Source organism: Musa acuminata, chromosome BXJ1-11, assembly GCF_036884655.1.
Source record: "Musa acuminata AAA Group cultivar baxijiao chromosome BXJ1-11, Cavendish_Baxijiao_AAA, whole genome shotgun sequence".
NCBI lineage: Eukaryota > Viridiplantae > Streptophyta > Magnoliopsida > Zingiberales > Musaceae > Musa > Musa acuminata.
In genome coordinates this window covers 32,331,605-32,351,840 of record NC_088337.1, presented here as the reverse complement: position 1 = coordinate 32,351,840, position 20,236 = coordinate 32,331,605, and the positions used below count along the sequence as shown (strand labels likewise).

At 39.7% G+C, this 20,236-nt stretch overlaps 2 protein-coding genes across 3 annotated transcripts; both read left to right on the top strand.

Annotated features, from left to right (window-relative positions):
- The first annotated feature begins 4,137 nt into the window (after nt 1-4,137).
- Nucleotides 4,138-6,857, top strand: LOC135597754 (pyruvate decarboxylase 1-like). Its single transcript, XM_065091170.1, has 6 exons — nt 4,138-4,983; nt 5,085-5,248; nt 5,341-5,991; nt 6,064-6,184; nt 6,268-6,456; nt 6,541-6,857. Exons 1-6 carry the CDS (start codon nt 4,462-4,464, stop codon nt 6,709-6,711), a joined length of 1,818 nt encoding a protein of 605 aa, XP_064947242.1. The 5' UTR covers nt 4,138-4,461; the 3' UTR covers nt 6,712-6,857.
- Nucleotides 6,858-8,127: 1,270 nt separating this feature from the next.
- LOC135585232 (AMP deaminase-like) lies at nt 8,128-18,888 on the top strand. 2 transcript variants are annotated; one of them, XM_065091168.1, is made up of 20 exons: nt 8,129-8,781; nt 9,683-9,864; nt 11,449-11,656; nt 12,958-13,136; nt 13,214-13,265; nt 13,356-13,483; nt 13,634-13,813; nt 13,946-14,013; nt 14,099-14,241; nt 14,445-14,506; nt 14,949-15,062; nt 16,186-16,326; nt 16,814-16,966; nt 17,151-17,204; nt 17,282-17,392; nt 17,550-17,723; nt 17,800-17,880; nt 18,002-18,100; nt 18,204-18,301; nt 18,532-18,888. In XM_065091168.1, exons 1-19 carry the CDS (start codon nt 8,379-8,381, stop codon nt 18,270-18,272), a joined length of 2,601 nt encoding a protein of 866 aa, XP_064947240.1. In that variant the 5' UTR covers nt 8,129-8,378; the 3' UTR covers nt 18,273-18,301; nt 18,532-18,888. The 2 variants fall into 2 exon arrangements, 1 of the variants encoding a protein (XP_064947240.1); XR_010481401.1 differs by lacking the exons at nt 18,002-18,100; nt 18,204-18,301; nt 18,532-18,888 and having other exon boundaries at nt 8,128-8,781; nt 17,633-17,723.
- The last annotated feature ends 1,348 nt before the right edge of the window (nt 18,889-20,236 follow it).

Sequence of the window (20,236 nt, the reverse complement as noted above, 5' to 3'; positions counted from 1 at the left end):
ACCTTTACCTAATACAAATATAATCTCATTTATTACCTCTTAATTTGTATTAGAGCGTCTCTTGTCGTGAATAAGATTTACTCCCAGTGATAACAATTACTAACAGGTAGCCTTCTCCCCTGCACGGTCAGCGGACCCACACCGACATTGGAACATACTCTCTTGCGACTCCACACCGACATTGGAATATACTCTCTTGCGACTCCTTTGCACTGACTCTACCCCTCAATTGTGCTTTTCTTCTCTGTCTTCTCCTTTCATTCCGGGGAACTCTAACAAGCTTTCTGTCTCATCTACTGCAAAACCTTTCATTTGATCATTCCTTGGGAACTAGTATATCATCTTATTTATCTGTCTCCTCTCAAGCCAAAGCGTATCAAGGATTTGCTCCACCGAGCCATCTCGGATACCGAAAACTCTTAATCCCCTTGCTACTCATCACTGTCATCGCTACTAAGCATAGCATGGAACAGTAGTGATTCTCATCGAGGACCTCATCTCGGATACCGAGAGCTCTCTGCTAGCAAAGCCTCTATGTAATTCCTCATCGGCGGAGCTGTAATAGTTCCGGTGTCGATGTCATCCCTCATCCTCTATCTAACAAAAACTATTTTTTTATTATTCACTTCTAACTTTGATAACAAGTAGCATCGTAACTAATTATAATGCTTGTCTTAGTAATAAAAGTCATCGGCTACTTTTTAGAACATATTCTATATCCTACTCTAAACTATTTGAAATTATTTATATAAATGTTTGGGGCCTTGCTCCAACCACTTTTTTTGATAATTTATATTTTATGTAATTTTCATATATTATTTTACTAAGTACATATGGTAAGTTTCCATGGTTTTTACTCACTTTAGAAAATTTGTCAAGAACTTCTTTCGGTCTACAATGAGTGAATATCGAACTCTAACATCTTGAATCTTAGTTTGTAGTATACAACACATCAAATCACCCTCCTTGGCCATGTCAAATAAATATAGCTGAAATTGGTTACGCCCTTCTACATCAAGCCTCAATGCCACCAACCTACAGCCTTTCAAACTACAGTCTACCTCATTAATCGTATGCTTACTTCAGTTCTCTAATATCAATCACTATTTAAAAATTATTTTATAAACTTTCAAACATTCAAAAACTCAAAATACATAGTTGTCTCTGTTATCCATGGCTATGCCCCTATGCCTCACATAAGATAACACCAAGATCTAAACCTTGTATCTTCATATGATATTATCTTAAATATAATGCTTTCCGATGCTACGATCCTCAAACTCAAAAAGTTTTTATATCACGTCATATCACTTTTGTAAAGTCTAATTTTCCCTTCCAAAACCAAGGGTCTCTAGTCATGCGAGTCACTCCAACAAACATACATCATAGTATACCTCAAACAACGTCAAACAGGCCTCTCACCACACCGTCCAATCCTTCCCATCATGATACACATTTACTTTTTCATAAGTTAATCCTATTGATGAAGCACTACCCTTAGAAACATAACCACCGTCGTTGCTTTCTCTTGGACCTAATGATACTGAAGTACCTTAGTGTGACAAGATATGTATCAGTGACTCTCCACGAATACCTATACCTACCGCACAACCTAACAATCCCATTGCACATGACATCCCATGACAATATGCTCCAAAAGTTGTGTTTTCAAACCACGTCAAGTTCTTGACCTTCATGTCATCACAAACTCTCCACCTGAGCCCATTAAACTCACCATCATTACTCAAGCTCAAAAATCTCCACACTAGGATAAAGTCATGTGTTAAAAATACCCTTGTACCATTTCATCACATAAAAAATATCATTGGATATAAATGAGTCTTTCGAATTAAACGGAATCTAAATGAATCCGTTGTTAGATATAAAGCACGTCTAATAGCCAAAGAGTTTCATCAATGACCTGGTGTTGACTTCACAAAGACATTCAGTCATATTGTTAAACCAACAACAATCCGACTTATCCTAACTTTAGCCATCTCAAAAGGTTGGCACTTATAATAACTGAATGTTATCAATGCTATCTTACGTAAGACTCTAACTGAATATATATTTATATAGCAACCTTCCATATTCATCAATCCTAAATATCCAGGGCACAATATATTTTGTAAACTTCAAAAAGCTATTTATAGACTTCGTTAAGCTCCAAGAGCATGGTACACCGAACTTGGCTCATTTTTAACATCAACTAGCTTTATAAATTCTAAGTTTGATACTTTATTATTTTTACGATAATAAAATAGATGTACAATATATCTACTAGTGTATGTGGATGATATTATCGTCATAAGCAATAATTCTATGGAGATCAAGGGATTTCTCATGCAATTGGCAAATCAATTCTCCATCAAAATCAAAGATCTAAGAATCTTGATAACTACTTTCTAAGAATAGAAGCAATATACACAACTTCAAGACTCTTTCTCTCTAAAAAAAAGTATATTCAAGATTTATCATCAAAGACGAACATGTAATACGCCAAAGAGGTTGCCACTCCACTCTTTGCTATTGAATCACTTAAGTTATATGATGGCAGCCCTACTACATATTCTATATAATACCGACAAGTACTTAATTTTTTACAGTACTTATCTCTCACATGTCCCGACATCTCATTTGTAATCATTAAATTATCTCAATTCATGTATCGGTCATCCACTATGCATTGGTCTGTAATAAAACGAGTTCTGTGATATCTCAAAGGGGTCCTCAATCATAAACTTTTTCTCCGTAAACACTCATCACTTCATCTCCATGCTTTTGTCGATATTGATTAGGCAAAGAACATTGATGATAGAATATCTACATTGGGGTATAATCTTCCTTGGTTCAAATCCAATCAATTAGAGTTCAAAGAAGCAAACAACAATCGCAATATCCATAACTAAAATTAAATATTGAGTCATCGCCACCACTACAGCATACCTCAATTGGGCCACGAATCTACTAAAGGAACTCGATATCAACTCCATCCTAACTCTTATAATATATCATGATAATATGGAAGCCACTTATTTATGCACCAATTCAGTATTTCACTTATGTATGAAACACGTTACCATCGATTTTTACTTCGTCTGATATTAAATTGTCAGACATCAACTATGTATTTCTCATATACATACGACTGATTAACTAGTAGACTCTCTCACAAAACCTCTCGTCCGAGAGATATTTTCTTTATATTGGTCCATGATCGATGTAATTAACAGGAGTTCAGTCTTACAGAGTCATGATAGAAGATAAATTTTTCATAATCTTTCATAACTATTTGAGGTAAGTTTTGAAGATATCTTTATCAATTAATCGATATTGATAGAAGAAATCTTTCCGTTGAATTCATGTTAATGCAACTCCATTAATATCTTTTATCACCTCTCAAACTATTAGGAACAATAAATCTCCATGTGCTTTGATCAGACAACCTCAGCACGCTCAATTAGGGTGAACTCTATCGCTTGTATTCATCTCATAGCGTGGAAAAGGAGAGACGAGGGGCGCACACTGGAACCAAAACCTGCGTTCGCGGCCACCGATTTGGGGGCGTTGGATTGCGAGCCGGCAGCGGCCGCACTCGTCCTTCGTTCCGTCTTCCCTCTACCCACGGGCGACCGAGTGCGCTCGTCAGAGTTGGCCGCGTCGGAGGTGGGTTGGGCTCAAACGGGGGCGGCGCCCGACCCCGCTGTCCGCCACGTGCCGCGTCGTCCACCGACGTACGCAGTTGCCACCCGCCTGCCAACTACACAACACAAACCACCACCTTCACTATATTAATAACAACGTTCCAAAATCAAATTCCTTTATTATTATTATTATTATTATTATTATTATTAATAAAAAATCATAAATCCAAATATAACTCAAATGTTTACTTTCGTCTTAAAAGAATAATAATTTGGCCCATAATAATAAGTATAATGGCATCATACTTACGTCATCACTCGATATTTGACTGTTGACTGTTGACCGACTTCAACGTGTCGCTCATCTACCAAGAGCAGTAAAAGATTCCTGAATCTGCCCGTCCAGTCTTCTGTAACACGACGCCCTCAAACGTAAGTTTGCTGCGTTTCCCATGCAGTCAACCTGACACAGTGCCGAGGACCATCGAGACCCCGACAGAAGAAAACCATGGTTTTCTCCGTTTCAAAGGGCTACGTGGTTTTCCTCTCCGACCATGGGTACATCTCCGCCGTCTTCTTGTCGATCGCTGTTGATCCTAAGCAGCCTGTGACCTCCATGCTTCTCCCGCCGAAACCGCTCTCTGGTTTTGCCCACCAAAATGAACCCACACGAAATGAAAAGCCACCTAATTCCCTCGTATAAGAGCTCGTCGTCGGTCTCTTGAGAAGAACACACGTCAAAGAAAAAGGATTGTTCTTTAAGAGAGAGAAAATAGCTTGTTTTAGCCACACACAGTCGGTCTCGCGCTCAGTGGCGATGGACACTAGGATTGGGTCGGTGGACGCGGCGATGGAGACCATGGCGAACGGTAGCGTGGGCAGCCCGCCGACGGCGCACTGCCACCCCATCGCCCCCGCGGCGCAGGCTGAGGCGGCGGAAGCGACCCTGGGCCGCCACCTGGCCCGGCGCCTCGTCCAGGTTGGCGTCCACGACGTGTTCGCCGTCCCGGGGGACTTCAACCTCACCCTCCTCGACCACCTCATCGCCGAACCCGGACTCCGCCTCGTCGGCTGCTGCAACGAGCTCAACGCCGGGTACGCAGCCGACGGTTATGCCCGAGCCCGCGGCGTCGGCGCCTGCGCCGTTACCTTCACCGTCGGTGGCCTCAGCGTGCTCAACGCCATCGCCGGCTCCTACAGCGAGAACCTCCCTGTCATCTGCATCGTCGGCGGGCCCAACTCCAACGACTACGGCACCAACCGTGTCCTCCACCACACCATCGGCCTTCCGGACTTCTCGCAGGAGCTCCGCTGCTTCCAAACCATCACTTGCTATCAGGTAATCATAAATAAAAAGCCGATTCTGTTCGGATCTTTTTCTTGTATTGAGCGTGCAGTTCGAATCTTGTGACGTCTCCGATGCGTTTGGACTGCGCACAGGCAGTGGTGAACCACCTCGACGACGCTCACGAACTCATCGACACCGCCATCTCCACCGCGCTAAAGGAGAGCAAGCCCGTTTACATCAGTATCAGCTGCAATCTCTCCGCCATCGCTCACCCCACCTTCAGCCTCGAGCCCGTCCCCTTCTTCCTCTCCCCCAGGTAGACTTCCTCGTCGCAGCTTTCGCCTCCCTCGTGTTCGATAAGAATCCACAGGTCGGTTGATTTTTGGATCCTCTTCTTCGAACTGTCAGATTGAGCAACCAGATGGGGTTGGAGGCCGCCGTCGAGGCGACGGTGGAGTTCCTGAACAAGGCGGTGAAGCCGGTGCTGGTGGGAGGGCCCAAGATCCGGGTGGCCAAGGCCGGGAAGGCCTTCGTGGAGCTCGCGGACGCCTGCGGCTACCCCATCGCGGTGATGCCCTCTGCCAAGGGGCTTGTCCCAGAGCACCACCCCCGGTTCATCGGCACCTACTGGGGCGCCGTGAGCACGTCCTTCTGCGCCGAGATCGTCGAGTCCGCCGACGCCTACGTCTTCGTGGGCCCCATCTTCAACGACTACAGCTCCGTCGGCTACTCCCTGCTCCTCAAGAAGGAGAAAGCCATCATCGTCCAGCCGGAGCGCGTCGTGGTGGCCAACGGGCCGGCCTTCGGCTGCATCCTCATGAAGGACTTCCTCCAAGCGCTCGCCAAGCGGCTCAAGAAGAACACCACCGCATACGAGAACTACCACCGGATCTTCGTGCCCGACGGTCAGCCGCTGGAGTGCAAGCCAAAAGAGCCGCTGAGGGTGAACGTGCTCTTCAAGCACATCCAGCAGATGCTGTCCGGCAACACCGCCGTCATCGCCGAGACTGGCGACTCGTGGTTCAACTGCCAGAAACTGAAGTTGCCGGAAGGCTGCGGGTAGGAGCTTTCGATCCCCTGACAGATGAATCCCTTCCTGGGGGAAGAACTAACTCGGCTTTTGCTCCTCAGGTACGAGTTCCAGATGCAGTACGGATCCATCGGTTGGTCTGTGGGGGCGACGCTGGGGTACGCGCAGGCTGTGAAGAACAGGAAGCGTGTGATCGCCTGCATCGGTGATGGAAGCTTTCAGGTGCCGCTTCTGATCCTAATGCCCTCGTATGGCGAGTACTGAATCAGCGGATTCTGATCCGCTAACCTCTGCGTGGACTGCAGGTGACAGCTCAGGACGTGTCGACGATGCTGCGGTGCGAGCAGAACAGCATCATCTTCCTCATCAACAACGGCGGGTACACCATCGAGGTGGAGATCCACGACGGACCTTACAATGTCATCAAGAACTGGAACTACGCCGGCCTGGTGGACGCCATCCACAACGGCGAGGGCAAGTGCTGGACGACGAGGGTGAGCACAGCACTCGGTACTCGGACGGCAGAGCGTTCGCCGTATCTCCAAACGTATTCATCGATCTGAACTGCGTGTGTGCAGGTCCGGTACGAGGAGGAGCTCAAGGAAGCGATCGCGACGGCGGCGGGGGCCAAGCAGGACTGCCTGTGCTTCATAGAGGTGATCGTGCACAAGGATGATACCAGCAAAGAGCTGCTGGAGTGGGGCTCCAGGGTTTGTTCTGCCAACAGCAGGGCACCAAATCCCCAGTAGCAGTGATCGATCCCAGTGTCATCTTCTTCTTTATCTTGATCTGTAATCTGTCATCTTCTCATGTTCTTGGTGTCTTTGTCACGATGCATGTCATGAGACTACTTTTAATCTTCTAATACAATAATAATCATCTGTTTCTACATAAATACACTTGATCCAAAACATTCTCTCGAATATAACATTATATTCTTTCAAAGATGAGGAAGCTAAGATCGAGAATCCGAATCTCAAGAAAGGGAACAGCCCAGTAGACTGCCAAGTTCTCAACAGGGGACCTTTTCTTCTTGGAGCTTATTCTGTAATTGATGGCCAAAAGGACATCTTTGATGGACTTGCTGGTAAAGAAGGGGCAAACCATAGCATATTAATCGGTCTAGCTATATCCAAAATAATATTTTAGGTACATACTCATGTAGAGTATGGCATACTCATGGCATCTTTACTGCCGCTTTTGCGTGCATAGGATTCCGACCGAATCCAACCAAGCAACACTGCCATCGAACATTCGCAGTGTTGGCAAATGCCTACGGGATCGCTTCGATCGACATATGAGCATTGGATTCCACCTCCGATCCACTAGCCACAGCGTTGGATTGATCTCAGATTAACCTCAAAATGTCTGGAAGCAAACAGAAATTATTCCACATGATTTCGAATGAGAATTCACAAAAAAAATCCACTAGCCAAAGAGTTACAGTGTTTTCTATTATACTGAAAAAAAAACATAATTTAGTAAAAAAATTAAGATTAAAAATCGATTTATAAGCATGAGTAGATGACTGATTGTTTTTTTGAGTATTTTGAAAAGATAAATGAAATAGTTAAAGTGTTAGAAAAATACTATAAAGAGTCATTTAGAGCTTTTTTTAGTATTAATAATACTCTTATTATTCATAATCTATTTTTAAATTTTAATAAAATAATATTTTATTATTTATAACCTTTATAATTTTGATTTTTTCCTTTTTTTTTCCTTCCACACATTCCACACCTACACACCCTACTGATGCACCCTGTAATCGATCGTCGCCCCTAACTTATATCTTAATCGCTTCTCATAATTCATAATCATCGTCCCTTAGCTTGCATTTAGGTCTTGCTTTACTTACCCTATCCTTAAGAAGAAGAAGAAGAAAAAGAATAAAATCTATTTATGAAAAAGATAATTTTAAAAATATTTAAATTTTATAAAAATAAGATTATAATAAGTAAAGATAAGGTTATCTATAGTAACCTCTAAGAGGAGTGTTTTTTTTGGGAAAATCCATCTATTTTATTTTAAATATGTATTATATATATATATATATTAATTTTACTAGTATATTATATTTTTTAACATCACAAGAAGAAGAATATTTTTATTATTTTAATTTTAATTTTAATTGTTTTAAATCCGATTCGAGAATCGCGGAGGTGCGGTGCCGACGCCATCGGCATCTTATTCGTTTTCTGGCTCTTCCACGTCTTGTACCACCGGAATGTGCGCCTCCCTTGTCTCCCCTGCTTTCTCGGGCGTCTATAAATACATCTGCCCTTCGCTACCTTGTTTCCTCTTCTAAACACCAAACCCCTCACTCGGTTGCCTCTCGCTCTCTCCTCGCTCCTCTGGTTTTAGGGTTTTGGTGAAGCCGAAACGAGACTTGGAAGGCGATTCCAAGGAAAATTACATGGACGCGTACGCCCTCCATCTCGCCGTCGCAGCGCTCGTAGGCGCATCCTTCGTTGCCGTCTCTGCCTACTACGTGCACCGCAAAACCCTCGGCCAGCTCCTCGAGTTCGCCCGCGCCGTCGAGAAGGAACGCGGCCGTGATCGCCGTGGCGATGACGATGATGAGCCCAAGCGGGGCCTGCTGAGGCGGGGCCGGTACGGGTACCGGCGAAGTGGGTCCGGGTCTGACCGACGCGGCTGGGGTTCGGCGTCGCTGCCGGACGTGATGGCGGCGACGGCGCTGGACGGGGAGGAGGTGGAGGAGGAGGAGGAGGAAGAAGAAGAGGCAGCGGCAGCGGAGTTAGACTCACGGGGCTTTCCGATTCCTGTGGGGCTGCCTCGCCTGCAAACCGTCCCGGAAGGTACTTATGGATCACTGTTCTCTGTTTTCTCTCCGGAGTGAGGGGATATCATCTTTCACGCTTAGAAAAACTGTTGTTTTATGTACGCGATGAATCATCTGAGGCTTACTGTGTCAAACTCATTGGTTAGAACGATGTTAATTAGACTTGTGATTAATAGTACGTGCTTTTGTAACGATACAGTAAGTAATTTGGTGACTCTGGTGATGTAGCTAATCAAGAAGTTTAAATTTGTCAAGGAAATTGCAAACATGCAATCCATAAGACATAAATATCAGCTGTTTATTTGGGTTCTCTTTTCTTTCTTTCCGTTATGTGTTTGTGGAATAAATGAGTATCCATTATTCGACCTGAAGTTTCTGCCTATATAATATCTCAACACTCTAGTGATGCTACTGTTATTGGCTACAATTTGTGGCCATCCCTTTGGAATGGAGAACGCCTCTCTAACTCTTGCATCCATATCTCCTTGGGCATTTTCTGTTCTTGTTTTTTGATCCTTAAGTAGGACTTTGAGCCCACCATAGGCTGGTGTAGAATACCCAATTAAAATTTTTGGCTTTATTGGTATATGATTACTGAGTTGGGTTTTGTTGTGCCTGGATGTGTATGGCCAAAAGTACAAACACGTAGAATCAAGTAGGGCAATTAACTCCTCAAAGCCATCAATCCTGATCTTTTGATGTTCCTTTTCTTTTTGTTTTATTGATTTATTCAAATCTCTTCTTATTCTTTGGCCTCTGTTTTCTTGTTTGATTTGTATCAGGACTTCCATCCATTTAAATGTGTTAGCAATTTGTTATTTTGGTTTCTTTCTGGGGGAGAAATTTTTGCATGAGATTACCTATGTGACTGTTTTCTGTTGTATGGGTTTAATGGCAAACCATTTGTGATGCATCAGGTAATGTGCAGTCTCTTCATGGAATCTCAAATAAAAGAGGTGGACATGGCATCAGGTCGACTTCTAAATCACCTGTTGCTAGTGCTAGTGCCTTCGAGAGCCAAGAGGGATCAGAGGAAGAAGACAATCTGCCAAATGATAGTAAACTTGACAATGCCTACTTGCATGCAAATGGAATTATAGTGAGTTCATTCATGTATTCATTGTTGTAATGATTATGTCTTTTAGTAGTTATTTTTTATTGTAGTCATGTTTCTTTTAGTTTGCTTTTACATTTCCAATAAATGTTGATATTACACAACATGATTCCGTACTCAAATATAAAAAGGATTTTTGACAAAAACAGTCACTCGGAGTGAATTGTTGTCTGGTACTTTTCACAAAGAACACACTGTTTATAAATCTAAGAGACTTATCTGATTAAGATGGTCAAGCTATGTGCCTATCATGTAGCATCTGGGGACTGGAAAAGCACATGCAACCTGCCTATTCCTTTCACGTGCCTGAGCATGCATCAAGGTTTACACATGAGCGCATACATGGGTATATTGCCAAGTACATTGTCATCATGTTGCTAGAACAAGTAATCAGGGGGTCCATGTTTTATAACTAAGGTTAAAAAACTACAGAATTTCTGTGTTTCTGCCTTCTCATTGTGATTTTTGACATGATTTCCTAGAGACTTTCATTTGAGACTTGTATTTTAGACTTGGTGGAAGCTACAAATATTACTTCAGAGGTTTTATAATACAGTTTTAAGGCCAACTAACATGTACAAAAGCAGTGTGGCTGAGATGATGATATGAGGTGGATGTAAATACTATGTAATGCTTGAAAAGATAGAATAAGAAATATTTCTATTTACGGACAATTAGGTAAAGTCTTGATAGAATATAAAATGAGGGGAATCAATCCATTTCAAATATTATGGACATGTTCAAAGTAAGACAGCTGATATCGTGATTAAACAAGGTAAGTTAAGACCATTGGTATGAGGAGAGGTAGCCAGTGATAAGAAACTTTAGTATAAATAATAAAAAAAGATATGAACGTTGTTGATTTTGGGGATATTTCTTTACTTAAGACACAGTGGCGCGAAAAGATTCATGTAGTCTGACCACAGACATCTTTATGCAAAAGATCCATATATTGTTGTTGCAGTAAGAATTTTGTCTGTTTGCATCACTATATATTGCAGGCTTTTCTTAAGTTTACCCCTTGTTTTCTTGGTTCCAGACGACTGGTTTTCTGGTGTCTGTTCCCTAGGACTACTTTTCATGCTTACTTCATGACCTATCTTTCTCGGTTTTACTTCTTTGGTGCATTTTACGGTTTATATTTTTTTCAAATATATGGATTTTTCTGATCCTTGTTCCTTAAGTCCTGTTAGACCTTGTGTTAAATTAACTTTTTTTGTTCTTATCATACGGGTCTTAACTTGCTACAAAGTTAGCATTTCAATGGCACTTTACTAGTGCTGTCACAATTTTGTGACTTCTGATTCATGCTTTCCCTTAATGTGGTTGTGATCTTACAATCTTCACACACACACACACACACACACACACACACACACACATATATATATATATATATATATATATAGTGTTTTTCAGTATATTTCTTGATTTTTTTAAGTCAACACTTGTTTTTTTCTTGTCTAAATTCTGTGATATCCTATTTATAACTCTTACAATACGTTTTCAGTTTCTTTTTGCTGTAATGCTGGGTGATCTCTGATTGTATTTTTAATGTGTTGTGAAAAGGGGGAAGAAGGTAAGAGCTTATACCAAGCTTTGCCTGATCATATTGCTGTGAATGGGGATCCAAAGTCCTTAACTGCATCGAGCATGATTCGATCTCATAGTGTATCTGGTGATCTACATGGTGTACCACCTGACCCAGTGGCAGCCGATATTCTTAGAAAAGAGCCTGAACAAGAAACCTTTGTCAGACTCAAAATTACCCCGACTGGTATGGCCTCCTTTCCCTCAGACTTCATATATTTCATATACTTTTGTTGTTTTTGTTCTAGCCTGTTTAAGTCTGTCATTCTACAAACAAGCAGAGGTAAGTTGATGGAACTAACTACTTTCTTCATTTCATATCTCGAGAAGCACTTTTCCAAAATCGTTTGTCATTGTTGATAGGGGTTCTTTCTGATATCTAGATAGATATTGTTGATAGGATCTTGAGCAATGTGACATACTGGTGATGGCCTTGGCCTTGGAAACCCAATAAAAAGGTGTCAAGTATATATTTACTATTTAGTGCATCAGTCTAGCTGTTATTCTATTAGAAACAATGAATAGTTGTTAAGACTCCAGAATACTCGATATAACTAGAGATACTTTGATGATCCCCAATAATTGGAAAATTATGACTTCTATTTGTTGTAGTCTAAATGTTCCTTTGTACCTTAATTTTTACCTTATCTAATAATAGATGTATTATGCTACACTGGCTTTCCCAGGGAAGCCTTGTTCACTGTTGTTTTTTGTTAGATTTGCTCAGCGACAGACTGAAAGATGAAGAAAGAAATGAACCCTCCTTTTCCAATGTAGCGGGTAGATAATTTAGTGTCCCATTGGATGATAGCTCACAACGTGAACATGAAAAGGAACACTGTTCTGCGTAAGCATCGAGGACTATTTAAATATAAGCAAAAATTTGAAAGTAACTTATTAGGCAAGTTATGCTTCATTGGTCAAAATGCACTGAAGATAATAGCATATCATAGAAGTATGTCCAAACAATGTGGATGTTGAGATGTATGTAGGTGGTAGCATAGAAGGCAATGAGGAATATCCACAATGAAGACCAATTAAAGAGGGAAATTTCTATCCTGTAAAATATCTTTGATAATCTAATGATCAATCAAACATATATGCAGAATTTCTATCCTCTCAGACCAATTATTTGTTCATGCAATGTGAATATTGTTTAGGTAGTATCCTCTCAAATTGCATAGATGATGCAAAATTGAAAACAGAAGTTCCATCCTTGAACACAATCGTCAACATCAAAGATGCTATTAAATTGTTGGATTTTTTTCTTAAGTCCTACTAATATATGGTCATCTATTTGGTTGTGGAGGTTGACAAATATTTGTTATATAAGCCGCTGTCATTAAGATAATTGTCTCATGATGAAACTTAGATATTTTTTTTTGTTCATACATGAGTAGGTGTGGACACAACTTGTTTTGTTACTCTTCCCTGTTATGTATGGTATCTAGCCTAATCTATTTTCCATTTTGTGATCTTTTAACATAGAGACACCATCTGCTGATGAAGCTGAGGTCTACAAAATTCTCCAGAACTGTCTTGAGCTGCGAGAAACTTATGTCTTTAGAGAGGAACGTGCTCCTTGGGAGAAAGAAGTCATAACCGACCCTAGTACACCAAAGGCTAATCCTAATCCGTTCTTCTATATGCCTGAGCAGAAAACCAATGTAAGCCTTTTTCCATGTGTAGTCTTTAAACTTTATTTTCTAAAATCTTAAGCAATTCTCTTTGTTGTGTGTGTCAGCATGTATTTTGTATGGTAGATGGGGTTGTTCATGTTTACGCTTGTAAAGATTGTAAGAATTCTGACTAAAGCTTAACTTTGTAACATTTGTTGCCTATCCATGTTATTATTTTGAGTCAGAATATTCTATTTTTTGCCTCAGCAAAGGAAAGACTTTTTCCTGTGGCTGATGCTACAACATTTTTTACGGACTTGCATCATATTCTCCGAGTAATTGCAGCTGGAAATATCAGAACATTATGCCATCACCGTCTGGTTCTTCTTGAGCAGGTACACTGATGTTTTTCCTTGTTGTACATTATTTTGAGAAGGTACCTGTTCAATTGTACAATCCAATTTTCTTCATAAAGACCTGATGGCTGGATATTGGTTATACTTGTTTTATTTTTTTGATATATTAAATGCAATATCTCTTTGCAGAAATTTAATCTTCATTTGATGCTCAATGCGGATAGAGAATTTCTTGCACAGAAAAGTGCACCACATCGTGATTTTTACAATGTCAGGAAAGTTGACACCCATGTTCATCACTCAGCATGCATGAACCAGAAGCATCTATTGAGATTTATAAAGTCAAAGTTGAGGAAAGAACCTGATGAGGTTTGTAGGTTAACTTCTTGCTGTCTTCTTATGCTGTTCTTTCTGGAAAAAAAGGACCTGTTGTGAATAGTTGGAAACTTAGACTGCCTTATTGTTAAATTGAATTTGATTTCTCAGTCGGGTTTGTTCTAGGTTGTGATTTTTAGAGATGGAACGTATATGACACTAAAGGAGGTTTTTGAGAGTTTGGACTTGACTGGGTACTATGTCTACTACCAGTTTCTATTTTCAAGCCTTTTCTTGTTATACAATTAACAAGAACATGTTTTTTGTCTTGTGAGACAGGTATGATCTTAATGTCGATCTCTTAGATGTCCATGCAGACAAGAGCACATTTCATCGTTTTGACAAGTTTAACCTTAAATACAATCCTTGTGGCCAAAGTAGGCTAAGGGAGATTTTTCTGAAGCAGGATAATCTCATACAAGGTATTCATTGTTGTTGGCCACAATTTATTTTAGTGCAATTCTAGCCTAGCTAAGTTTGATTTAAGATCTCAATTACTTTATTTATATTTGATATATTGGTTGAGTCATGTTTGATGCTTACATGATTTCAGTAAAGTAGATCCCTAATACTTGATGCAGACTTTATATTGTAACTTACACACTTTATATTGTCCTTATACTAGGGCGTTTCCTGGCTGAGCTGACAAAACAAGTTTTTTGTGACCTTGCTGCTAGTAAATACCAGGTGGTTTGCTATAACAGATCTTGAACTCTGATTCATTATTATATGACAATTTTTTTGTTAACCAGGAATAGTATTTGCATCCCTAATCTCTTGCATACATGAACTAGTTTTACTTGCATACATGAACTAGTGATACATGCATCCCTAATTTCTTGCATACATGAACTAGTGATACATGCATGACTGCATCCTTGTTCATACATGTTCTTCTGGATAGTTTCCTGTGTTATGCTGCTTCGTATCTTTTTTAAAATCCGAATGAATGTAAAAAAAATTTGTTACACTATTTCGTTAGAAAAACACATAGAGAGAGCTATGAGACTCCTTTCACTGCAGTGTTGGGGGAGGAAGCTACTTTAAGTACTTTGCAACATAATATATCAGTTTCGTTTGATGCATGATCTTTTTTACCCTTAGATCTATCCTCATCATGTTCTTTCAGATGGCTGAATATAGGTTATCAATATATGGAAGGAAACAAAGCGAGTGGGACCAACTTGCTAGTTGGATTGTGAATAATGAATTGTACAGTGAAAATGTTGTTTGGTTAATTCAGGTAGTTGCTACCACCTCTCTCTACTAGTATTTTTCTTTGTACAATTTTGTATTGAACTATGTATTAAGGTGTTACTAGAACAAGACGGAAGTCAAGTTATTCAACTTAATTTTATGTCTTTTGCAACCTTGGTTGTGATCAGCATTGCGTTTCCCCTTTTTCTAGGTGCTAATGATGTTGCCTTACATATCCGAGAAGAATGTGCAGTTTCAAATTTCATCCATGCCTTAAATATTATCTTGGTTAGACACTGGCTGACCAGTTGTCGAATCTTTAATGAGTAATTGTTAGGTGGTTCTTCTGTTTGTTATCTAGAAGAAAAATAGGAGTAACAAGAAAAAAAAGGAAACTCGACATTAAGAAGGCTGGGTCTGAAAGCAAATAGTTATTGTGAAAATTGAAAGGGCATTATTACTCATTTATTACTTATATTGCCTTGTTTCAAAAGAACCAATCTTTCAAGTTACACACATTACCATGTTCTTTTTGTTTTCTTTGAATCTGACTCTAGAGCTCTAGCCACATGCAATGTGCATAGAGAAGCTTTATAGTTGCAATGTTTTCTAAACTCAGTTCATGACTCGAGCTATAATCATATAAGACAAATTCTCCCAAGCAACTCTTCAATACACTAGGACATGCATGGTATGAGAGATTGACTTGGACTAACATATTAGTTTTTTAAGAAAGTGGAGGTTGAAAGTTTGGATTTGACTTGATTTGTGCCATTCACCTTGAAACATATTCATGACTTTAATTTTTATAAGCTTGTATAATATCTGCCTAATGATGCTGGGATGGATGTTTTAGTTTATTAGTTATCAGGCATGAATCACAAGGTTTAGCATCTTGGTCTGCATTGATATATTCAAATTTTTTTAAAGTTGCTATATTGCTGATAGCTTGCTTTATACAAGTTAATAATTCCAAGATGATGCACAGAGATCTAAAAATCATTTATGCAGTGTGCTAATCAAGTTTTTGACATCTTAAGTGGCCTATGTTTTAATATAATTTGGGTGATATATTATTTACAACTATATGGTTAACCTTCATCTTTACTTGATTCCGTTCATAATTTTTAAATTATTAAGAAGTACGATCAACTGTTTATCCTTTGCAGATTCCACGGCTATACAATGTATACAAGGAAATGGGTATAGTTACATCATTTCAAAACCTTCTTGACAATATTTTTCTTCCCCTTTTTGAGGTTACAGTTGACCCAGATTCACACCCTCAGTTACATGTTTTCTTAAAACAGGTACTTGTTTGTTTTATCGCTTTTCGCTCTTGACATGTTAACTTTTTGTTTGATATAGCTTTGTTTGTTAGGGTTGGCATTGTCCTTGTGGTATGGTGGGTGGTGCATTACTGTAGTTAGTAAGATTTTACATGAGCATTCCCTTTTATGTTACCCTTGATCGATAACCTACAATATTGACAGTCCCATAAACTTGATCAGAAATATATTATCTCAGAACAAAACTTCTGCTTAGCTTCAAATTAAGATTATTTTTTTGGGGCAAGGCATTTTTTGTTGCCATTGTCCAATGGTTGTGGCATGAGTATGACATTTAATATGTCTCGTGAATTGATTCATTTTCCCTCATATTCTAGTTCAGGGTCAGACTAGTCTGGCTTTCTGAAATTATTTTTCTTCTTTGTCCTTTATATTTAGGGTTTCAATATAATAATTATTTCCTGGACCTCCAGGAAATCATGATTATTTGCTGCTATCTGTTTATCAGGTTGTGGGGTTGGATTTGGTGGATGATGAAAGCAAACCTGAAAGACGTCCAACAAAGCATATGCCGACACCAGCTCAATGGACGAATGTCTTTAACCCTGCATTCTCGTATTATGCATATTATTGTTATGCTAACCTGTACACACTGAACAAGGTTCTTGTTATATTTCCATTCTCCTCTCTTAGAAAAAATGGTTATTTTGCGTAACTAGAAGAAATTGGATGACATTTTATTATTTATAGTTCCATATAGATAATATACCCATGTATCCTCGCATTCAAAACTTGCATCTTGTTCCCAATTTGATTTTTTTTTCCCTTGCCATTTACGCTTTCAGCTTCGTGAGTCAAAAGGCATGACAACCATCAAATTCCGTCCTCATTCTGGAGAGGTATATGTTATTGTGGACCAGTTAATTTATCACTTTTACATAAAAAGCATGTAACCACTGATGTTGGTTATCTGCAGGCTGGTGACATTGACCACCTTGCTGCAACTTTTCTGTGTGCTCATAATATTGCTCATGGGATCAATCTAAGAAAGTCCCCAGTCCTTCAGTACTTGTATTATCTTGCTCAGGTAATTGAGGCTAATTAGATTTAGTCGAGGTTTTCCATGTTTTTCTTCTCAGACTCGCTGTTGGGATTTGTACTGCAGAGGAGAAAGTTTGCTATACTATGTTCTAGTATTTGTCTGCATGTACCAAACTAATATTGAGCTAAACTTTTGCTATCAGATTGGTTTGGCAATGTCTCCTCTAAGCAACAACTCTTTGTTTCTTGATTATCATCGAAATCCTTTGCCAATGTTCTTCCACAGAGGTCTAAATGTTTCTCTTTCAACGGATGACCCTCTACAAATCCACCTTACAAAAGAACCCTTGGTGGAGGAGTACAGTATTGCAGCTTCGGTAATCCATTCATTCTGCCTCACTCCATTTGAAATATTCCAGATGCTTTCCTGATATGTTGCTTATTCTTTTACAGGTGTGGAAGCTAAGCTCATGTGACTTGTGTGAAATTGCCAGAAATTCTGTTTACCAGTCTGGTTTTTCCCATGCTCTCAAGGTAGGAATATGTTTCAACACATCAACTGAGGCTTGCAATGTGAATATGAAAGGGAGTGCCAGTTACTACCATGTTGGATGTTTCAGTTGATATTATTAATGTGTTGATTTGTTTTTTGTAGTCGCATTGGATTGGGAAGAATTACTATAGGAGAGGTCCTGATGGGAATGATATCCATAAGACAAATGTGCCTCATATCCGACTTGAATTTCGTGACATGGTAGTAACTCCACCCTGATTCTTAATTATGTTGTTTGCCTATCCATTTATCCATCCAAATATATCATCCTGCTGTATTTGTTCGATAAACACCATACCTGCAGATATGGAGGGAAGAGATGCGGCAAGTTTATTTAGGGAAGGCTGTTTTACCAAAAGAAGTGGAGAAGTAAGCTCAGCTTGATTATAGTCAACATAGAGGGTGAGTTAAGTGCTTAATCAATACTTGTTCTTATATATTTCTGTTGAACATGGTACTTAAAAATAAATTATATTACATAGATTACCTTACTTCAGTTGTATTGGATGGTATTTTTAACTATAATGTTTTCCATCAGTTGATCAAAATTTCTATTCTGGAGTGATCTGCCATCTGGACTCAGTGTTCTTCTATGTTCTAAATTTCAAATTGAAGAACTTTGCTTGGTGCAGGAATTATCTAGAGATCTTGAACATGAGCGGAGTATCGATTATCTGAAAATTGGAGATAGGAGGAACACTCTTGGCTGATGCATTATCCAAATTGCGACGGAAGAGACAGTGATACAATGTCATTGGTCTAAGTCGTGGCACAGATTTTGACTTGATATACCAAACATACCACAAGTCAACCAAACTGCACATTGTATGGCTGGGTATGGAAGAGATATTGTTTCTGTGGGATTCTAGCCGAGCTCTTCCTAGGCAGCTCCTTTGTATTGGCTCAGATCTCATCGGAGCTGGCTCTGTTACACTTGAATAAATAATTTTTATTTCAAAATATAATGATGTGGCAATTAATTTGTGTTATATTCCTCTGCTTTTGCTTAGAGGGTGCGTTTTTGCGTCATAGTGAGATTATTCTTTTGTGATGTAAGTGATTAGGATTCGAGTTGTGAAAATAACCATAACTTTGGGTGTAAGGTTCTTTGATCCCGTGTCAATGGGTGCCCGGACACCTCTACCCCTGCTCTGGCTTCTCACTCGTCACCTGTCTCAAATACAAGAAAGCCTTTCTGAGATGTTCTGATTGTTTTCTACACAACAAAGTTTTCTGTCAGCTTCATAAAGTTTAAAAAGCCTGCAGAAATCGGCACAAAGGCAGTATGCTGCAGGATCATTATGTATCTGAAGAGCCTTTTATTGTGATGTGTTGGTTGATGATATATTCAAGTTTCATTTTCTTCAAGGCATATTCCAAATTTGGGCACTCATATACAGCAAAAGAACAAACTTGATATGATGTCTATTCTTGGAGGGTGAAGGCCATTTTTTGAAGTTCTTGTTGATGGCATTGTCAAGGCTCATCTACTGTTCAAAGCTTTCAAAGTTTGAGGTGTGCTACTAGAAATCTTCAGACACTTGTAAAAATGTCAATTGCAGGTCTGAGAAGTAATTCTACATGCAGATGCTATTGTAGGGTTCTCATATGTACAGTTGGAAATGGCTTTTACAAATTGTCTGAGATTGTATCATGCAAGTTAAATGGTTTATTTCCACTGAAGCATGTTTTATTTAATGTTCGATTGCAGGAATCTGACTATGACTTGGTTAAAATTTTGGGACTCAAGAAATGCAACATTTTTCATGAGAACCAGACCAAAAGCTTCCTGGTGAAGTCTGGATATTGTGTGGATTTGCCTCATTTGCTGCAGAAAGATCATAAGGTTGTCTAGATCTATGAACAAGGTCGGGTTCATCAGACATGGTACATCTTTAACCTATTCATTGATCATTTTAATTTCATATTCCGTGCACAACTATATGGTATTTCTTTCATGTGCTACAGATTCCACACACAGGTCTGCCTGATTTGCTTCAGAGACAAGCGGAGGCATCCTTTGACTTGTGGTAATTATCTTCTCTGCCAGTAATGTTTTTTGTTCATGAATCAGTGCTTATCATGAATGAGTAAGCTATCGGATGGGTGTCTCACAGTTGCAGGCAATTGGAATGTTCATGAAGTCACTGGCCGTCCACTCCGCAAGCCATGAAGTGAGTTGCAAGTCTTTTCTTGGTCTTTGTCTATACTCAAAATAGTGTTAAGACGCACAGCAAAACACCAAAAGTGTTTCTCCCAACCCAGCAAAATAATATGCAGCTGCGTGTCGTAGCACAATCACCTGCCTTCAATAATGGCTAGCAGACAAAGCCAGTA